At 37.7% G+C, this 18,508-nt stretch overlaps 1 protein-coding gene and 1 pseudogene across 1 annotated transcript in view; one reads left to right on the forward strand and one right to left on the reverse strand.

Annotated features, from left to right (window-relative positions):
* The first annotated feature begins 11,037 nt into the window (after positions 1-11,037).
* Positions 11,038-17,120, forward strand: LOC138340828 (uncharacterized; annotated as a pseudogene).
* A 705-nt stretch (positions 17,121-17,825) lies between these two features.
* LOC138341905 (uncharacterized) overlaps positions 17,826-18,508 on the reverse strand; it is a 34,490-nt gene continuing 33,807 nt past the window's right edge. Inside the window, exons 2-4 of the mRNA XM_069294079.1 lie at positions 18,173-18,396; positions 17,988-18,108; positions 17,826-17,906 (exon numbers count right to left, since the gene is read on the reverse strand). Coding sequence (XP_069150180.1) covers positions 17,826-17,906; positions 17,988-18,108; positions 18,173-18,396 — 426 coding nt within the window. The remainder of the gene's footprint in view (positions 17,907-17,987; positions 18,109-18,172; positions 18,397-18,508) is intronic.

An 18,508-nucleotide genomic window follows, 5' to 3' on the forward strand; every position in this document is an offset into this window, starting at 1 on the left:
CGAACTTTACTAAGCAAAATGTTCCATTTGTATGGTCGGATGAGTGCAAGGAAAGCTTTCAGAAGCTCAAGACCTTGTTGACTACCGCACCTATCCTTACCTTGCAAGTAGAGGGTAAGAACTTCATTGTTTATTGTGATGCATCCTATTCTGGTGGGTGCAGTACTAATGCAAGAGAAGAGTGTGATTGCTTATGCTTCAAGGCAATTAAAGGTGTATGAACATATCTATCCAACTCATGATTTGGAATTGGCTGCGGTAGTGTTTGCATTAAAGCAATGGAGACACTATTTATATGGGGTTAAGTGTGAGATCTATACGGATCATCGTAGCCTACAATATGTCTTTACTCAGAAAGATTTGAACTTGAGACAGAGGAGATGGATGGAGCTACTAAAGGACTACGATATCACTATCTTGTATCATCCGGGAAAGGCGAATGTTGTAGCGGATGCTTTAAGTAGAAAGGCGGGAAGCATGGGAAGTCTAGCTCACTTGCACGCCTCTAGACGCCCATTAGCTAGAGAGGTTAAGACTCTAGCTAACGACTTGATGAGATTAGAAGTAAATGAGAAGGGAGGATTGTTGGCTTGTGTAGAGGCAAGATCTTCCTTTCTTGACAAGATTAAGGGAAAACAGTTTGATGATGAGAAACTGCGCAGAATTCAAGATAAGGCTAAGAAAGCAAAAATTGATGAGGAAGGTGTTTTGAGGATCAAGGGAAGGGTATGTGTACCCCGCGTCGATGATTTGATCGACACTATTCTGATAGAGGCTCATAGTTCAAGGTATTCTATACATCCGGGTGCAACCAAGATGTATCGTGACCTAAAGCAACACTTTTGGTGGAGTAGAATGAAGCGTGATGTTGTTGACTTTATTGCCAAGTGTCCAAATTGTCAACAAGTAAAGTATGAACACCAGAGGCCCGGAGGAACACTTCAGAGAATGCCCATTCCTGAATGGAAGTGGGAGAGAATTGCAATGGACTTTGTTGTTGGTCTTCCCAAGACATTGGGAAAGTTTGATTCTATTTGGGTAATTGTTGATAGGTTAACTAAGTCTGCTCACTTCATTCCGGTCAAGGTGACTTACAATGCAGAGAAGTTAGCCAAACTTTACATCTCGGAAGTGGTGCGATTGCATGGGGTTCCACTATCCATCATATCAGATAGAGGTACGCAGTTTACTTCTAAGTTTTGGAAAACATTGCATGCGGAATTGGGTACTAGGTTGGACCTTAGTACTGCGTTCCATCCTCAGACCGATGGTCAGTCTGAGAGAACGATTCAAGTGTTGGAAGATATGCTTCGTGCATGTGTGATAGAGTTTGGTGGCCATTGGGATAGCTTCCTACCCTTATCGGAGTTTTCATACAATAATAGCTATCACTCAAGCATTGATATGGCTCCATTTGAAGCATTGTATGGTAGGAGATGTAGGTCTCCCATTGGTTGGTTTGATGCGTTCGAGGTTAGACCTTAGGGTACTGACCTTTTGAGGGATTCGATAGAGAAAGTGAAGTCTATTCAAGAAAAGCTTCTAGCGGCGCAAAGTAGACAAAAAGAATATGCAGATCGAAAGGTTAGAGACTTAGAGTTCATGGAGGGTGAACAAGTCTTGTTGAAAGTTTCGCCCATGAAAGGGGTGATGCGGTTTGGAAAAAGGGGTAAACTAAGTCCAAGGTACATTGGATCATTTGAAGTACTTAAGCGAGTAGGAGAGGTGGCTTATGAGTTAGCCTTGCCTCCAGGGCTGTCCGGAGTACATCCGGTATTCCATGTGTCGATGTTGAAAAGATACCATGGGGATGGAAATTACATTATCCGTTGGGATTCAGTTTTGCTTTATGAGAACTTATCTTATGAGGAGGATCCTGTTGCTATTTTAGATAGAGAAGTTTGCAAGTTGAGGTTAAGAGAGATCGCATCCATCAAGGTGCAATGGAAGAATCGATCGGTTGAAGAAGCCACTTGGGAGAAGGAGGCAGATATGCAAGAAAGATACCCACATCTGTTTAAAGATTCAGGTACTCCTTCTCGCCCTTGTTTTTCTTCTTGTGATCATTCGGGGACGAACGATGGGTAAATTGGTATCTATTGTAACGACCTGTTTAGTCGTTTTGAGCAGCAGATTTTATTTCTGGAAAAACAGGCTGACGCGACGGACCAAACGACGATCCGTCATGGGCACGACGGACCGTCGCAGGGTCTCGTTTCAAAACACTTAGAAAATCTGAAATTGGGCACCAAAAATCGACTCTCTGAACTTCGTAACGGAGTGGCAGGACGGACCGTCACAGGTGTGACGGACCGTCACAGGCCATTCACCCAAAATCAAGTTTCTGAACTATGCGACGGACAGCAGGACGGACCGTCACAGGCGCGACGGCCCGTCACAGCTTGCGTAATCCCAGTTGGAGTCGGATTTCTGGTTAAGTTTTAAAGGGGCGTTTTGGACTATTCCTGCTATAATTATATATTTCGTGGGTTTATATTAATAACTCAAATTATTGGGGGTTAAAAGAGGTAACCTTAAGTTAATTAGTGGGGTATTATTGCCATCTTTTATTCTTAATTATATACTAATTAGGGTAAAAGAAAGAGGGTTTGACTAAGAAAACAGAAAGAACAAGAAGGGAGAGAGAGAAACGATCGAGAGAAGAGGAAATCACCAAGCTTTGAGGATTAACTTGCTTGATTTCAATTCTTCGGTGGAGGTAGGTTATGGTTTTCATGCTATTCGTAGTAAACTCTTAATAGTGAATGATATGTTCTAGTAGTATTGTAAACCCTTCTATATGCTTAATTGTATGCTTGCATGAATGATGTGATTATGTAATTATGAATAAATAAGCATGATGAAGCTATTGAATCCCAAATCTTGAAAAGAAACCCTAATGTACTTTGTTAATGATGATGCCTTGGTATAAAAGAAGGCTTGATGAACGAAAGTGGTGAGATTAGGGGATCGGGTGCCACGTTCCGGTACCAGGATAGAATATGAGGATCGGAGTGTCACGTTCCGACACCAGGATAGAATATGGATCGGGTGCCACGTTCCGGTACCAGGATAGAATATGAGGATCGGAGTGTCACATTTCGACACCAGGATAGAATGTGGATCGGGTGCCACGTTCCGGTACCAGGATAGTATATGAGGATCGGGTGTCACGTTCCGACACCAGGATAGAATATGGATCGGGTGCCACGTTCCGGTACCAGGATAGAATGAGGATCGGAGTGTCACGTTCCGACACCAGGATAGTATATTGAGGAGCGGAGTGTCACGTACCGACACGAGGGGAATAAAGATAATGAATCTTGAAATATGTTAATATATTCAATCTAATGAACTGAATTCCCAAATGAGTATGATGAGGAGGTGTGAGTCCTCATTGATGTGCTTGGTGTTGTAACCAAGGGTTATGGTAACTGTAAATGCTGCATGCTAAGGATATTAGTTGATTTTATGATATTGCTTAATACATACTGTTTTCTATTTTGAGTTGGCCGATGATATCTACTCAGTACCCGTGTTTTGTACTGACCCCTACTTTTATTGTTTTCTTCTTGTTTATTTGTGGAGTGCAGCAAACGTGCCGTCATGTTCGACTCAACAGTAATTTAAGCCAGTCTTACTACATCGGAAATTCAGGGTGAGCTAATGCTTCTAGCTTGGACTCGATCTTCTTCTTCAAGTCTTGATGCCTTGAACTTCCGGCATGGACTAGCTTCTTATGTATTTTTAGCTTTTTAGAATACTCTTAGTTTAGTCATTTGATTATAGATGTTCTTGTGATGATGACTTCCAGGTTTTGGGAAATAATAGTATTGAATTGGTTTATTAATGAGTTTAAGTCTTCCGCATTACTTTATGTTGATATTACATTGAAATGTTAAGGTTTAGATTGGTCGGTTCGCTCACATAGGAGGGTAAGTGTGGGTGCCAGTCGCGGCCCGATTTGGGTCGTGACAGACTCAAAAACAAAAGTTGAAGTTGAGGTTTACTTTCGCGGTTCCTTATTCGAATTGTTTTCTTTTGGTGGAATTTTCGCAAGAGGTACCATTTATTTTTTTTAAAAATAATTTAATATCATGTTATACAAGCGTTGATTGTAATATATTGAAGTTGTCAAATTTCACATGTGGTCAAACCGTTATGTTTTTATATGAAGTTTGTTCAAATATTTCATATCAACTTTTTGCTTAGATCCCTTATATAGTTATATTTTGTGTGAAATTGGTATAATAAACGTAGTTTATTTCATATTAAATAACTCATAGTTTATTTCATGCTTAAGTAAAATTATTGTCTAAGTCTATTCTTATTTTTCATGTTTAGTTTTTAATGATAATATGTATAGTTATTATGATTCTGATGATACTATGCATAGTTATCCAAATTTTTATATTCATGTCTTACTAATTTGAATGAATTCCTTGTTTGGTTGTGTTTAGAAATGTATTAAATTATATTTTATATTATATTATGTGTGTTGTCTTACATTATTATTTTTAGATTCTATTAAAAATAATAATAATAAACTTGTTAGGATAAGGAGAGGATAATAAATTGAAAGAAAAAAAGATGAAAAAAAAAAAATAACAATAAAATGAAATTAGGAAAAAAGGTAGAATACGTGAATAAAAGAAGAAGAAAAGAAATAGTGATGAAAGAACATCTGAATCAGAAAAAGAATAATAGAAAAAATAATTAAAAGAATGGAGAAAATATACGGGAAAAATAAATTTAAAAAAAATACTGCAAAATTGAAAAGAAATAAAGTATAGTGTTAAAAAATAATAAAATATTTTAGTATGATCAATAAAAAAAAACACAACTATTTTTTTAAAAAAAAAAAGGGTAAGAAAAGAAAAAGAAGAAAAATCAATGTAAAAACCAAAAATATAAAATCAGGAAAGTTAAACAAAAAAAAAGTTAAAAATTAGTACAAAAAGAGAAAAGAAGAGAGAAACAAAAATACAATTAAAAAAACAAATAAAAAAAATAAATGAGAAAAATTAAGAAGCAGGAAAATGTTGAAAGCATGAAAAATAAACAAATAATTAATAAAAATGTGTAAAAACTTCACATGTTTATAAAATAGTACTGTTTTAAATATGTTAATATAAATCAAAGAATGAGGGTAAATACATTTGTCTTAATAATATAATATTCAAAAATTAGTTTAAGTCATAAAAGTCCATAAAGTGACCGTGCTAGAACCACGGGACTCGAGAGATGCCTAATACCTTCCCCTCAATCAAAAAAATTCCTTACCCAAACTGGTTCGCAGACCAAACAAAGAGTCATTTCCTTTTGATTAGGGATTAAATAAAAGGTGACTTGGAACACCGTAACTCAATTCCGAGTGGCGACTCTGAAAAACTAAAATAATCTTCTAATTAATTACGTCACTTAAATTGAAAAAACCCTTATGCCACCGCGTGAAAAAGGGGTGTGACATCTGTGGCGACTCCGCTGGGGACCCTAGAATTCGAGCATGTAAAAATGGACTTCTACATTACTTTATTATGTATTTACATACTCATCTATTTGTGGATATTGTGTTTAATGACATAATATCTTATTTGCTTGCTTATTTACTCTTCTGATAATATGTGAATTATAATATAACTATCTTTCCTCGCGCATCCATCTGAGTCTTCTGAGATACTTTATTTGGAGATGCGATTATGCTCCCGAGCCATGAGATACCAAAGATGCGGCAATGCTCCTGGGAAGGATTCTATAGTAAAACATGTCTCAGGATGGGAAGGATTAACAGTGAGGCCAGAAAGTCCTGCTACTGGTAAGATGTCCCTTCTCGACTCGTGTAGTCTGCTCGTTTTATGGCTAGTCTAAACACCTTCCCTATTAGATTGTTTATCTAGTAAAACAAGCCTCAACAATGACTATCCCTAATAGGATTCGATCTATCTACATCATTCATAATGTTGAATTAATGGGGAGCTCGACGCAAGGGTCGAGCCTGTCTAGGAGAAGTATCCCTACTTGAGACTATCATGTACATTATTTGTGTTATTTGACGCATTATTGGGAAGACTATACAAATGTTGATCGGCTTTAGATGAATGAATTATAATGAAAAATTAATTATAACGAAATATATCAAATAAAAGTTTTGACGTAATTCTTTTATTAAACACAATTTTTTCTATCAAAATTCATATTTCTTTTAGAAATAGAAAAATCTATCATACCATCAAAGTTTTTTATATATATATATAAAAAAAGATTGAAAATTTAATCAACAAAAATAAAATACAATCGAATATACTAATATTTTTAATTTTGAAAAAATTTTAAGGGCTATATATATATATATTTTTTTCTCCTTCTTCCTTTAGTAACCATTTTTTTAAAAAAATAAAAAAAATAAATAAAAATAAAAAAATTGTTTTTTCGTATGTGTGTATGTGTATGATTATTTTATTAAAAAATAAAAAAAAATTTACATTTTTTGTGTGTATGATTTTTACGTTATTCTTATTTTAAATATATATATATATATATATATATTTTATTATGAAAAAAATTACTTTCTTTTGTGTGTATGATTTTTCTGTTATTCTTATTTAAAAATATATATTTATTAACCCTAGTTTGTCACTATCATAATATAGGAAAATATGAATCCATAAGGAAAGGGAGATAAGAGACAAAGAGAGGACCAATCACCTCGATTCATGATATTGGATAAGGCCCCCGACACTCTTGAAGACATGGTATGAAAATATGACAAACCATGGACGAGGAATGATGTTCAAACGCTTGAGATTTCTACGAAGCCTTTTGTATGTTGAGCCACGACGGGATTTGATAGAAGCACTTGTGCATTTTCGGGACCCGTTAAGAAATGTAATCCATTTTTCTGGTTGTGAACTCACCCCCACCCTTGAGGAGATAGGGGCCTTCATTGGAAAGGGTAAACATCTTCACAAAGAAAAGCCTATGATACCAAAACATATTAATGGGAGGAGGTTTCTAGAAAAACTGCATATAAATGAGAATGATATAGGTGATTGTCTCGATAATAGATGGGTTCCGTTAGAATTTTTGTACAAAAGATATGACAAAAGTGATGGATTCGAAGTGTATGGAAAGAAACTCCGTAATAATGGGTGTCGTCTGACCTGGGAAGTACACAGTTATGATGCCTTTGTGGTGGCTTTTTTGGGGATCATGGTATTTCCAAAAAAGGGAGGAAAGATTAGCATGAGCTTAGCTGCATTCATTACAGCTTTTGAGAAAAAGCCTAATATCACCCTCGTACCAATGATTCTGGCAGACATCTATCGTGCTTTAACTATTTGCAAAGATGAAAAAGACTACTTTGAGGGATGCAATATGTTATTACAACTATGGATGATTGAACACATTCGTCATCACCCTTATGCAGTGGACTTTAAAATAGAATGGAATGATTATATTGGAGGCCACAAAGAAAGAATCAAAGATCATAGTTTTCCGAAGGGTATTGAAGCTTGGAAGCAACACCTCAATAATCTGACTGCTGACAAGATTGTGTGGAATTATCATTGGTTTCCATCGGCCGAGGTGATATAGATGTCTACTTTTCGATCGTTCATTGTCCTAATGGGTCTTCGCGGTGTCCAACCTTACATGTCACTTAGAGTCATGCGACAACTTGGGCGATGCCAGTTTCTACCACCTAATGAAGATATGCGTGAATTCATGTATGATTTTCATCCCAAGATACCTTTAAGGCAATCAGAGATATTTAAGATTTGGGGGGGGATGCATACTCTCAAGTCCCCACGATATGGTGAAGGATCGCACAAGAGGCGAGGTGGACCAAGCATACTTAGACTGGGTTCATGATCAGCCCCTTCCTAAGGTTATGCCAGAAGGGTCAATAAAAGGACCTGTAGATCGAGAAGCAGAAATTGAAGTTAAGATTAAGCAAGCTCGCCTCAAAGTCGAAAGAAGCTATCAATCTACTTTGGATATCCTAAGTAATGACCTGAAAAACACTAAAGATGAGTTGGCCCAACGTGATGCAATATTTGAAGTTAGAGTTAGAAAACACCACTCTACCGTTCTAACCTTACAAGAAGACTTGGGCATTGCCACAGGCGCTATGGAGCAACAGGAAGAGGAGTATAAGAAAGAAAAGGCCCAACTTATCTGCGCACAGTCTAGGCTCCAAACTCAAGTTAAAGCCTCTATGGAACGGGAAAGAGAAATAGCAAGGTGTTTCAGTGCTTATCAGGCAGACTGTGAGATTGAGAGAGGTCAAAGGATAGCCGAGCGAGATGCACTCCACCTTGAAATTGAAGAGCTCCAAGAACAAAGGGAAAATTTGACGCATGAAGTCAATACTGCTCACCACTGGTTACAGAATTGTTATGACAATATGGATGAAGCCAGAGACCGAATAATACAACTCAGGGATGAACTCAACAATGTTTATGCTAGATATTTACACCAGAACGATGAGAGGTTGGGCCAACAGGCCCGTGCTTTGGCTCCATATCTACCGAAAGCGTTGGCGAAGATTTATAAGGGTCTTGGAGATGATTGAGATTCGAGGATTCAGTTTCTCTTGGAGTCTATTTTCTTAGTAGTGATTATTTCATTTCATTATTATTTTTAGTTTTTTTTCGTTTTGTTATTTTATTTCATTTAGAGTCTATCTAAGTCCTAGGTACTTCTATTTTTTTTGTTTGTTTGTTTTATGCAAATCATTGTTTAAAATATTTGAAAATGAATGAAAAATACTTTCTTTCGGTCACCTTATGTGTATGTGTCATGCAAAAAAGAATAATTAATATCTTTCTCGAACTACGCAAGATCTGATTCATGGGCCAAACATGATACCTAGGCAACCCAGGGGGTTCGATCCAAATTATTATTATTATTATTTTTCTTTTCTTTTTTTTCTTTATTTTTTCTCTTAAAAATGATAATCATAATGATAATAAATAAATAAATAATTAAATAAATAAATAATAATAATAAAATATTAAACAAACTAATGAAGAGAAGAATGCGTAGGTAAGCCGGGGTGAAACATAAGGTCCTCCAAAGTAGAATTATGTTTGTGGATACAATGTGCATAATTTCTTAACACTAATCAGTTTGTTACTCTATTCAGAGAGAGAGAGAGAGATAGAGAGCGAAAGAGAGAGAGACATACTAGCTTAAAGGTAGTTGGTTTGTGGTTAAACTGACATCACATCCTTACAACACAAGATCGAAAGGGAAACAGAAAATGGCCCCCAAATACGGAAATGAATCGGACATTGATGAGGAGGTCCAAAACCAGATGACTTCACAAGAAATAGGGACAACAGAAGAGATAAGGGTGTTAAAACACCAAATGAAAGAGATGTACGAGGCTTGGATGAGTGGACAACCTCCACCATCTTCAATCCTAGACTATTTTAATACAAATATGTCTCAACCTATCCAGGTGTCGACAAGCGATCCGATATATCCCCCTGGATTCAGCCCCTATGCTAACACATTCAATGTCGCTGGAACTTCTATGGTGCGCCCTTCGAATACGCATGTGATAAGTAATCCACTCTTTGTGTCAACTGACCCGACTAACAGCATCCCGCAGCCAATGATGGTGCCCAAATCCAACAGCGATCCTCCGCCCAAAGTTTGGCGTGATCAGAGTTATACTCTTAAAGAGGCCATTAAAATTCCAAGCTCTCATCCCCACATTCATCAATATAGTTCCCCTGTCGAAATTGAGAGGATGGTCAAGAATGAGGAACATGAAGAAATAACTAAGAAAATGAAGAGTTTGGAATAGAGTATAAGAGATATGAAAGGACTAGGAGGCCACAAAGGCATCTCGTTCAGTGACTTGTGTATATTTCCTCACGTCCATTTACCTGCTGGTTTTAAAACTCCAAAGTTTGAAAAATATGATGGTCACGGAGACCCCATAGCTCATCTAAAGAGATATTGCAACCAATTGAGGGGTGCAGAGGGCAAAGAAGAGTTACTTATGGCCTATTTTGGGGAAAGCTTAGTAGGGATTGCATCTGAATGGTTCATAGATCAGGATATCACCAACTGACACACATGGGATTATTTGGCTCGATGTTTTTTACAGCAATTCCAATATAATATTGACATTGTTCTAGATCGCTCCTCGTTAGCCAACATGAGGAATAAGACCACGGAAAATTTTCGTGAATATGCTATCAGATGGAGGGAACAAGCTGCTAGGGTTAAACTACCGATGAAGGAGTCAGAGATGATTGATGAATTCTCCAGGCGCAAAAACCTGATTACTTTCACTATCTGCTTTCTACCGTAGGGAAGACATTCTCTGAAGTTATTAAGGTAGGGGAAATGGTAAAATGGCATCAAGTCTGGGAAGATTGTAAGTCAAGCTGCCTTAAAAGCCACAACGCAAGTGCTTCAAAATGGTTCTGGAAATATTGGAGGGAAGAAGAGAAGGGAGGATGTGGCCACTATTGTATCAGCGCCTAGGACTCATGTTCTAGGTAATTCCCACAATACTATTTTCCTTCCCAAGCTCCATAATATTCTGTCCCATACACTCCATATCATGTTTTTAATGCACAACCAATTGCACCCCCTTCTTATCCACAATGGCGTGCACCAACTCCACAAAATCAACCACCACTCCCACAAGTTCATCAAAATACTGCTAGAATTCCTTTCCGCCCTAGACCACAATACAAAAAGGGAAATGGCGTCAAAGATGAGTTCACTCCTATTGGGGAGTCGTATGCTAGCTTGTTCCAGAAATTAAGGACGTTGAATGTTTTGAGTCCTATTGAGAGAAAGATGTCGAATCCTCCCCCAAGAAATTTGGACTATTCTCAACATTGCGCATATTGTTCTAATGCCCCAGGGCACAACATAGAGAGATGTTGGTATTTGAAAAGGGCCATTCAGGATTTGATCGATTCTAATCGAATTATAGTTGAAAGTCCGAGTGGACCCAACATCAATCAAAATCCATTGCCGAGGCATACTGAAACAAACATGCTGGAAATGATGAAGGGTCATGAAGAGTTTGCATCTCCGTATAAGCCAATCCTTAGGGTTGGAAATGGCATTGAGAAGTCAGCAAATATTGTTGATTTAACAAAAATGATGCCTTTAGGGGCGGAAAATGTGTTAGAAAAGTTGAGTCCATCAAACACACCCATCTTAACTGTGAAAAGAGCCCTTGAAGATGTTTGGGCAAGCCCGAGTAAGGCAAAATCGTTTGTTCCAAAAGGGCCAAACAAGCCTATCTTGATCGTGCGAGGGGCCCATATTCCTCATATGATTATCAGGCCAGTATCCCTGCTCCCAATGACTAACCCCAAAGCTGTTCCTTGGAATTATGAGCCTACTGTCATGACATACAAGGGAAAAGAAATTGATGAAGTAGGAGGAATAACCCGTTCAGGAAGATGTTATGTCCCGATGGAATTAAGGAAAACTAAAAATGACCAAATACAAATAAAGAGTCCGGTCACTGAAGGAGAGGCAGAGGAATTCCTAAGGAAGATGAAACTATCAGACTACTCTGTGGTGGAACAATTAAGAAAAACTTCAGCCCAAATCTCTTCGTTGTCTTTGCTAATACATTCTAATGAACATCGTAAGGCTGTAATGAAAATTTTGAATGAAGCACATGTTCCTAGTAAAGTTACAGTGAGTCAGTTAGAGAAGATTGCTGGGAAAATATTTGAGGTAAACCACATCACCTTTTCAGATGATGAACTACCCAAAGAAGGTACAGGACATAACCAATGCCTACATATCACTGTAAAGTGTGAGCTTTCATATGTCACTCGAGTTATAATTTATGGAGGCTCTGGAGCAAATATTTGTCCTTTATCAACTCTACAGAAATTAAATATTAGTGCTGAAAGGGTCCGACCCAACAATGTATGTGTTAGAGCTTTTGATGGGTCAAAAACAAATGTTATTGGTGAGATTGAGCTCGTACTAACCATAGGGCCTGTGGATTTCGCTGTAAATTTTCAAGTGTTGGATATCAACGCGTCGTACAATCTATTGTTGGGGAGGCCATGGGTGCATAGGGCGGGGAAGCAGTCCCCTCAACGTTGCATCAAATAATTAAGTTTGAATACGACTGACAAGAGGTAATTGTTCATGGTGAGGAGGATTTGTCAATCTATAAAGACTCTTCCTTCCCTTTTATCAACGCGGATAATGAGAATGAGGCACTAGTTTATCAAGCTTCTGAGGTAGTGGTTATTGAGCATGTCCCCGAAGGGAGTGTCATTTCAAAACCAAATATGCCCATCGCGTCTGTAATGGTGGTGAATGCATTTCTAAAACATGGGTTTGAGCCGGGTAAATGCTAAGGAATCTTCTTGCAAGAAAGAGCTTATATCCTGTGAGTCTACGAAAGAGCATCGGTACTTTTGGATTAGGCTACCAAACTAGAGTCGAGGACAAAATGAAGGAAAAGAAGCAGAAGAGAGATGTATGGTCACTTACCAAGTCTATACAACCAATCTACAAATCTTTCATCAAAGCCCGCGCAACAGAATCTTATCAATCATCTTTTCTAGATCCAGTGATGAAAGTTAGCGAAGAAATGATCAACTATTTTTAAGATTTATTTGTCGAGATTGATATGGTGGAACTCGGAGAAGGCACTAGCGACAGAGATGTGCAATTCATTGGTCCTGATGTCAATCTAAACAATTGGGAGGCCACCCCTCTCCCCGTTAAAGACGAGTCTTGGTATTCTATCTTGTTTTTCTTTTGTTGTCCGATTCATTCAAGGATTGTAATTCGGATTTTATCTTGTCATTTTATTTCAAACATTCTATTTCCCTTTTCAATAGGATTAATTGCATCTTTATTTCAGTCTAATGTACTTGTTCGTTTTCTTTTATATAGTTCTTTCTATGCTGATTCTAGTGATATGACATGCATGCAGAATTTTTCGCCAGATCTTAATATCCAATCTAATCTTTGACCTAATATTGAAATAAGAAGTCAAGAAATCGAACATGATGAAGACAGAGTATTTGAAGAAGTAAGGAGGGATTTCAATCATTTTGAAAATAAGTCAAATCCAAACATGAGTAAAACTGAGACGATAAATTTGGTGGATCAGGAAATTATTAAGGAGACTAAGATAAGTGTACATGTTCTACATCAAAAGGACGATATAATCCAGGCCCTGTTTGATTACAAAGATGTTTTTGTGTCATCTTATGATGACATGCCTTGATTAAGCACTGACATGGTTGTTCACAAGTTGCCAATTGATCCTAATTTTGCTCCGATAAAGCAGAAGTTGAGAAAACTCAAAACCGACATGAGTGTAATAATTAAAGAGGAAATCACAAAACAACTTGAGGCCAAAGTCATTTAAGTATCTCAATATCCTTCTTGGTTAGCCAATATCGTACCCGTCCCTAAGAAAGATGGCAAAGTTTGAATGTGTGTTGATTATCGTGATTTGAATAAGGCAAGTCCAAAAGATGATTTTCCTTTGCCTAACATCCATATTTTATTGGATAATTGTGCTAAACATGAGGTTGCATCTTTTGTGGATTGTTATGCGGGATAACATCAGATTATTATGGATGATGAAGATGCAGAAAAAATATTTTTTATCACTCCATGGGGTACATATTGTTATTGTGTTATGCCTTTTAGATTAAAAAATGCAGGAGCAATTTATATGAGATCCATGAAAACCATGTTTCACGATATGATGCATAGAGAAATCGAAGTTTATGTGGATGATGTTATCACTAAATCTAAAAAACAATCAAATCATGTGAAAGACTTAAGAAGATTCTTCGAAAGTCTCCGCAGGCATAATCTCAAGCTTAATCCTGTAAAATGTGTATTTGGAGTACCATCGGGGAAGATTTTGGGGTTTATAGTCAGTCGAAGAGGTATCGAGTTGGATCCTTCAAAAATAAAAGCAATTCAAGAATTGCCACCTCCAAAGAACAAAACTGAGGTTATGAGCCTTCTAGAAAGGTTAAACTACATCAGCAGATTCATTGCTCAACTCACAACAACTTGTGAGCCTATCTTTAAGTTGTTGAAAAAGAATGCTACAGTCGAGTGGACCGAAGAATGTGGAGAAGCTTTTGAAAGAATTAAGAACTACCTATCCAATCCCCCTGTGTTAGTTCCTCCCAAGCCGGGAAGACCTTTGAATTGTATATGTCAGTACTGGATAATTCTTTTGTTTGTGTACTGGGTTAGCATGATGACACTGGGAAGAAAGAGCGGTCCATTTATTACCTTTGCAAGAAGTTTACCGTTTACGAAGCGAAATACACCCTTCTTGAAAGAACGTGTTGTGCCCTAACTTGGGTAGCACAGGAGTTGAAACATTATCTTTCATCTTACACTACTTATCTCATCTCTCGTATGGATCCGTTGAAATATATTTTTCAAAAGCCCATGCCCAAAGGCAGGCTTGCGAAATGAAAAATATTGCTCACAGAGTTCGACATTATCTATATAACGCGGACCGCAATGAAAGCTCAAGCATTGACAGATCATTTGGCAGAGAACCCTATTGATGAAGAATATGAACCACTTAAAACTTATTTTCCAGATAAAGAGATACCTTGTATCAATGAAGTTATTCACGATATCGATCAAGGTTGGAAGTTATTCTTTGATGGTGCCTCTAACAGGAAAGGAGTTGGAATAGGAGTTGTTCTTATGTCTGAATCCAGGGAATATTACCCTATATCAGCCCAACATAGATTCTATTGTACTAATAATATGTCTGAGTATGAAGCATGCATTTTCCGTCTGAGGTTAGCTATTGACATGGGCATCCAAGAATTGTTAGTGTTAGGAGACTCAGACTTACTAGTTCATCAAATTCAAGGAGAATGGTAAACTCGAGACCCAAAGCTCATACCATATCAATATTGTTTACAAGGTCTTTGTCAACGATTCGTGTTGATAAAGTTTAGACACATTCCCAGAATGCACAATGAGATTGCAGATGCATTGGTCACTTTATCTTCGATGCTCCAACACCCTGATGACGCTCATATCGACCCTTTATACATACAAATTCGTGATCAACATGCTTATTGCAACATGATTGAGGAGGAATTTGATGGTAAGCTTGGTTTCATGATATCAAAACATATCTTCAGTCTGGAGAATGTCCGTCGGATGTAACCAGTAATCAATAAAGAACTATTCGACAACTAGCAAGGGGTTTTTTCTTAAGTGGAGGCATACTGTACAAGAAGACACCCGATTTAGGTCTTGTAAGATGTGTAAATGCTCAAGAGGCTTCCACAATCATGATTGAAGTACACTCAGAAGTTTGTGGACCTCATATGAATGGATATGTTCTAGCCAAGATGATACTTTGAGCAGGATATTATTGGCTCACCATGGAGCGAGATTCAATACGATTTGTTCGTAAATGTCATGAATGTAAAATACATGGTGATTTAATACATTCTCCCCCTTCTAAGTTGCATGCAATGTCTGCTCCATGGCCTTTCGTGGCATGGGGAATGGATGTGATTGGACCGATAGAACCAAAAGCATCGAATGGTCACAGGTTCATCTTGGTGGCTATTGATTAGTCTACAAAGTGGGTGGAAGCAGTAACTTTCAGGTCAGTGACGAAGAAGGTCGTGGTGGATTTCATCCATTTCAATATCATCTGTCGGTTTGGTATTCCAAAGGTGATTATAACCGATAATGGCGCAAATCTTAACAGCCACTTAATGCAAGAGGTATGCTACCAATTTAAGATTGAGCATCGAAATTCGACTCCGTATCGCCCAAAGGCAAACGGGGCTGTAGAAGCTGCTAACAAAAATATAAAAAAGATACTTCGTAAGATGGTGCAAAGTTCTCGACAATGGCATGAAAAGTTGCCTTTTGCTTTGTTGGGTTATCGCACTACAGTTTGTACGTCAGTGGGTGCTACCCCATATTCACTGGTATACGGGACTGAGGCAGTTATACATGCAGAGATTGAAATCCCATCTTTACGAATTGTTGTGGAGGCTGAAATTGATGATGATGAGTGAATCAAAACTCGGTTAGAGCAATTAAGTTTGATTGATGAGAAGCGTCTGACATCAGTATGTCATGGACAATTATATCAGAAAAAATGGCACGGGCATATAACAAAAAGGTGCGTGCCAGACATTTTAAAGACGGTCAATTAGTGTTGAGCACATTTTGCCACATCATGCTGAAACCAAAGGTAAATTTTCTCCAAATTGGAGAGGACCATTCGTTGTTAAAAGGGTATTACCCAATGGCGCTCTTTACTTAGCAGATATAGAAGGCAAAGTGACAAAAACGGTCGTCAATGTTGATGCTGTGAAAAGATGTTACATATGATTGAGTTTCCACATTAGAGACCCTTATGTTTGGGCTCGACATTTCAAGGGTTGATTCAATGGGATCTCTTGGTTATGCTGTTTCCTTGAATTTTCAAAAAAAAGAATAAAAAACAAACAAACAAACAAACAAAACAAAACAAATCGCCTGAACTACGTTTGACCTGATTGTTGTTTCGAAAAGATACGTAGGCAGCCCTAATATTGGGTTCGGTTCAACCAAATACAAATCCAAAAATTCATATTGTAGTATACTGGGGCAAAATTCGTTTGTTTATTCATTCGGTTTCTCATCTCAAAGCTCAAAATAAACCCCATAATCTAAAGTAAAAAAAAAGTCTTTTTATCAACCCTTGTTATGTCGAGAGTAAGTCGGTTAAGGGTAGTAGGTATAAATCCCGAATGGGCGCCATTAGATAAATTTCAGTAAAAAGAAATAAAAATGAGAGAATCTTATTGGTGAAAACCCTAAGTGGGCACCGTAAGGCGAAAAGGAGTTGAAAATCAAAGAGTCTTATTGGTGAAATTTATGACATGCACCATAAGGCAGATGTGAGCTGGAGCAATTAACATGATAGAGTTTTAGCGGTAAAGACCTTCGTGAATATCACAAAGTCTATAAGGGTTCAAATTATTTATGGCTTCATTAAGAGTTGGGATTCCACATCAAGATTGAATAATCAATAATGGTTGATGAATAGACTGGATAGCCAAGTCTGGAAATCAATTCAAATTGCATGGCATGATCAGTAGACTCAGCTCCCACACTCAGATAGGTTTTTCTTTTTTCTTCTTACAAAAAAAAAGAGTCTTCATTGAATCTTTTCTTTTATTCTCATATAGTTCGTAATTTTCTTATACTTTTTTGTCACTTATTTTGTATGTATTTGAGTCGAGTCTTGGTCAAAAAAAAACTAGGAAGGAATTTCAAGACTCGCTACCAAGTCTCTAAACAGTACTAGGCAAAGCATCAAGCTACTGAGTTAATCTAGATTTAGGTCCCAAAATAAGCAAATTTGGATGAAAGTACTATCAATCAATAAGAAGTATTGACCGTTGGAAACAACCAAATCGTCATAAGTGTTTGAGCCGCCCTTGTCGAAAGATGGAACCACAAACCGACCACCACCTTTTCAAACTTACAAATTTTCTTTGTTGAAGCAGGGACACAAGTTGTTTCAAGATTGAAGATTCGAGGAACCTAGATGTTCAACCTAGTCTGCAGCGAGCGAAATGGAAACCCTACAATAAAGACTTGTGGAATATTATATGAAAGTTGGCTAATATATATCAAAATATCAATTACTTGAATGTTGGAATATATTTTATTTATTATTATTATTATTATTATTATTATTTTCTCCTTGAAGGAACTTCCAAATAAAAAAGATAGCATTCACAATGTTTCGTTGTTATTATTAGTTTGTTGAAAATTTTATTAGCAGGGCCCTCCTAGATACTGGGATTAGCAGGACCCTCCTGGATAATGGGATTAGAAGGACCCTCCTGGATAATGGGATTAGAAGGACCCTCCTGGATAATGGGACTAGCAGGACCCTCCTGGATAATAGGACTAGCAGGACCCTCCTGAATAATGGGACTAGCAGTACCCACCTGGATAATGGGACTAGCAGGACCCTCCTGGATAACGGGATTAACAGGACTCTCCTGGATAATGCGACTACCAGGACCCTCCTGGATAATGGGATTAGCAGGACCCTCTTGGATAATGGATCTAGCAGGACCCTCCTTGATAATGGGACTAGCAGGACCCTCCTGGATAATGGGACTAGCAGGACCCTCCTGGCTGGATAATGGGATTAGCTGGACCCTCCTGAATAATGGGACTAGCAGGACCCTCCCGGATAATGGGACTAGAAGGACCCTCCTTTATAATGGGATAAATAGGACCCTCCTGGATAATGGGACTACCATGACCCTCCTGAATAGTGGGATTAGTAGGACCCTCCTGAATAATGTGACTAGCAGGACCCTCCTGGATAATGGGACTAGCAGGACCCTCCTGAATAATGGCATTAGATTACTTTCTCATTGGATTAACACTTCCTAGTCTAGATTTTTAGTTTTATTTTCTCCTAAAATAAACACTTCCTAGCTGAAGTTTATGTTTTATA

Source organism: Solanum lycopersicum, chromosome 1, assembly GCF_036512215.1.
Source record: "Solanum lycopersicum chromosome 1, SLM_r2.1".
Lineage (NCBI taxonomy): Eukaryota > Viridiplantae > Streptophyta > Magnoliopsida > Solanales > Solanaceae > Solanum > Solanum lycopersicum.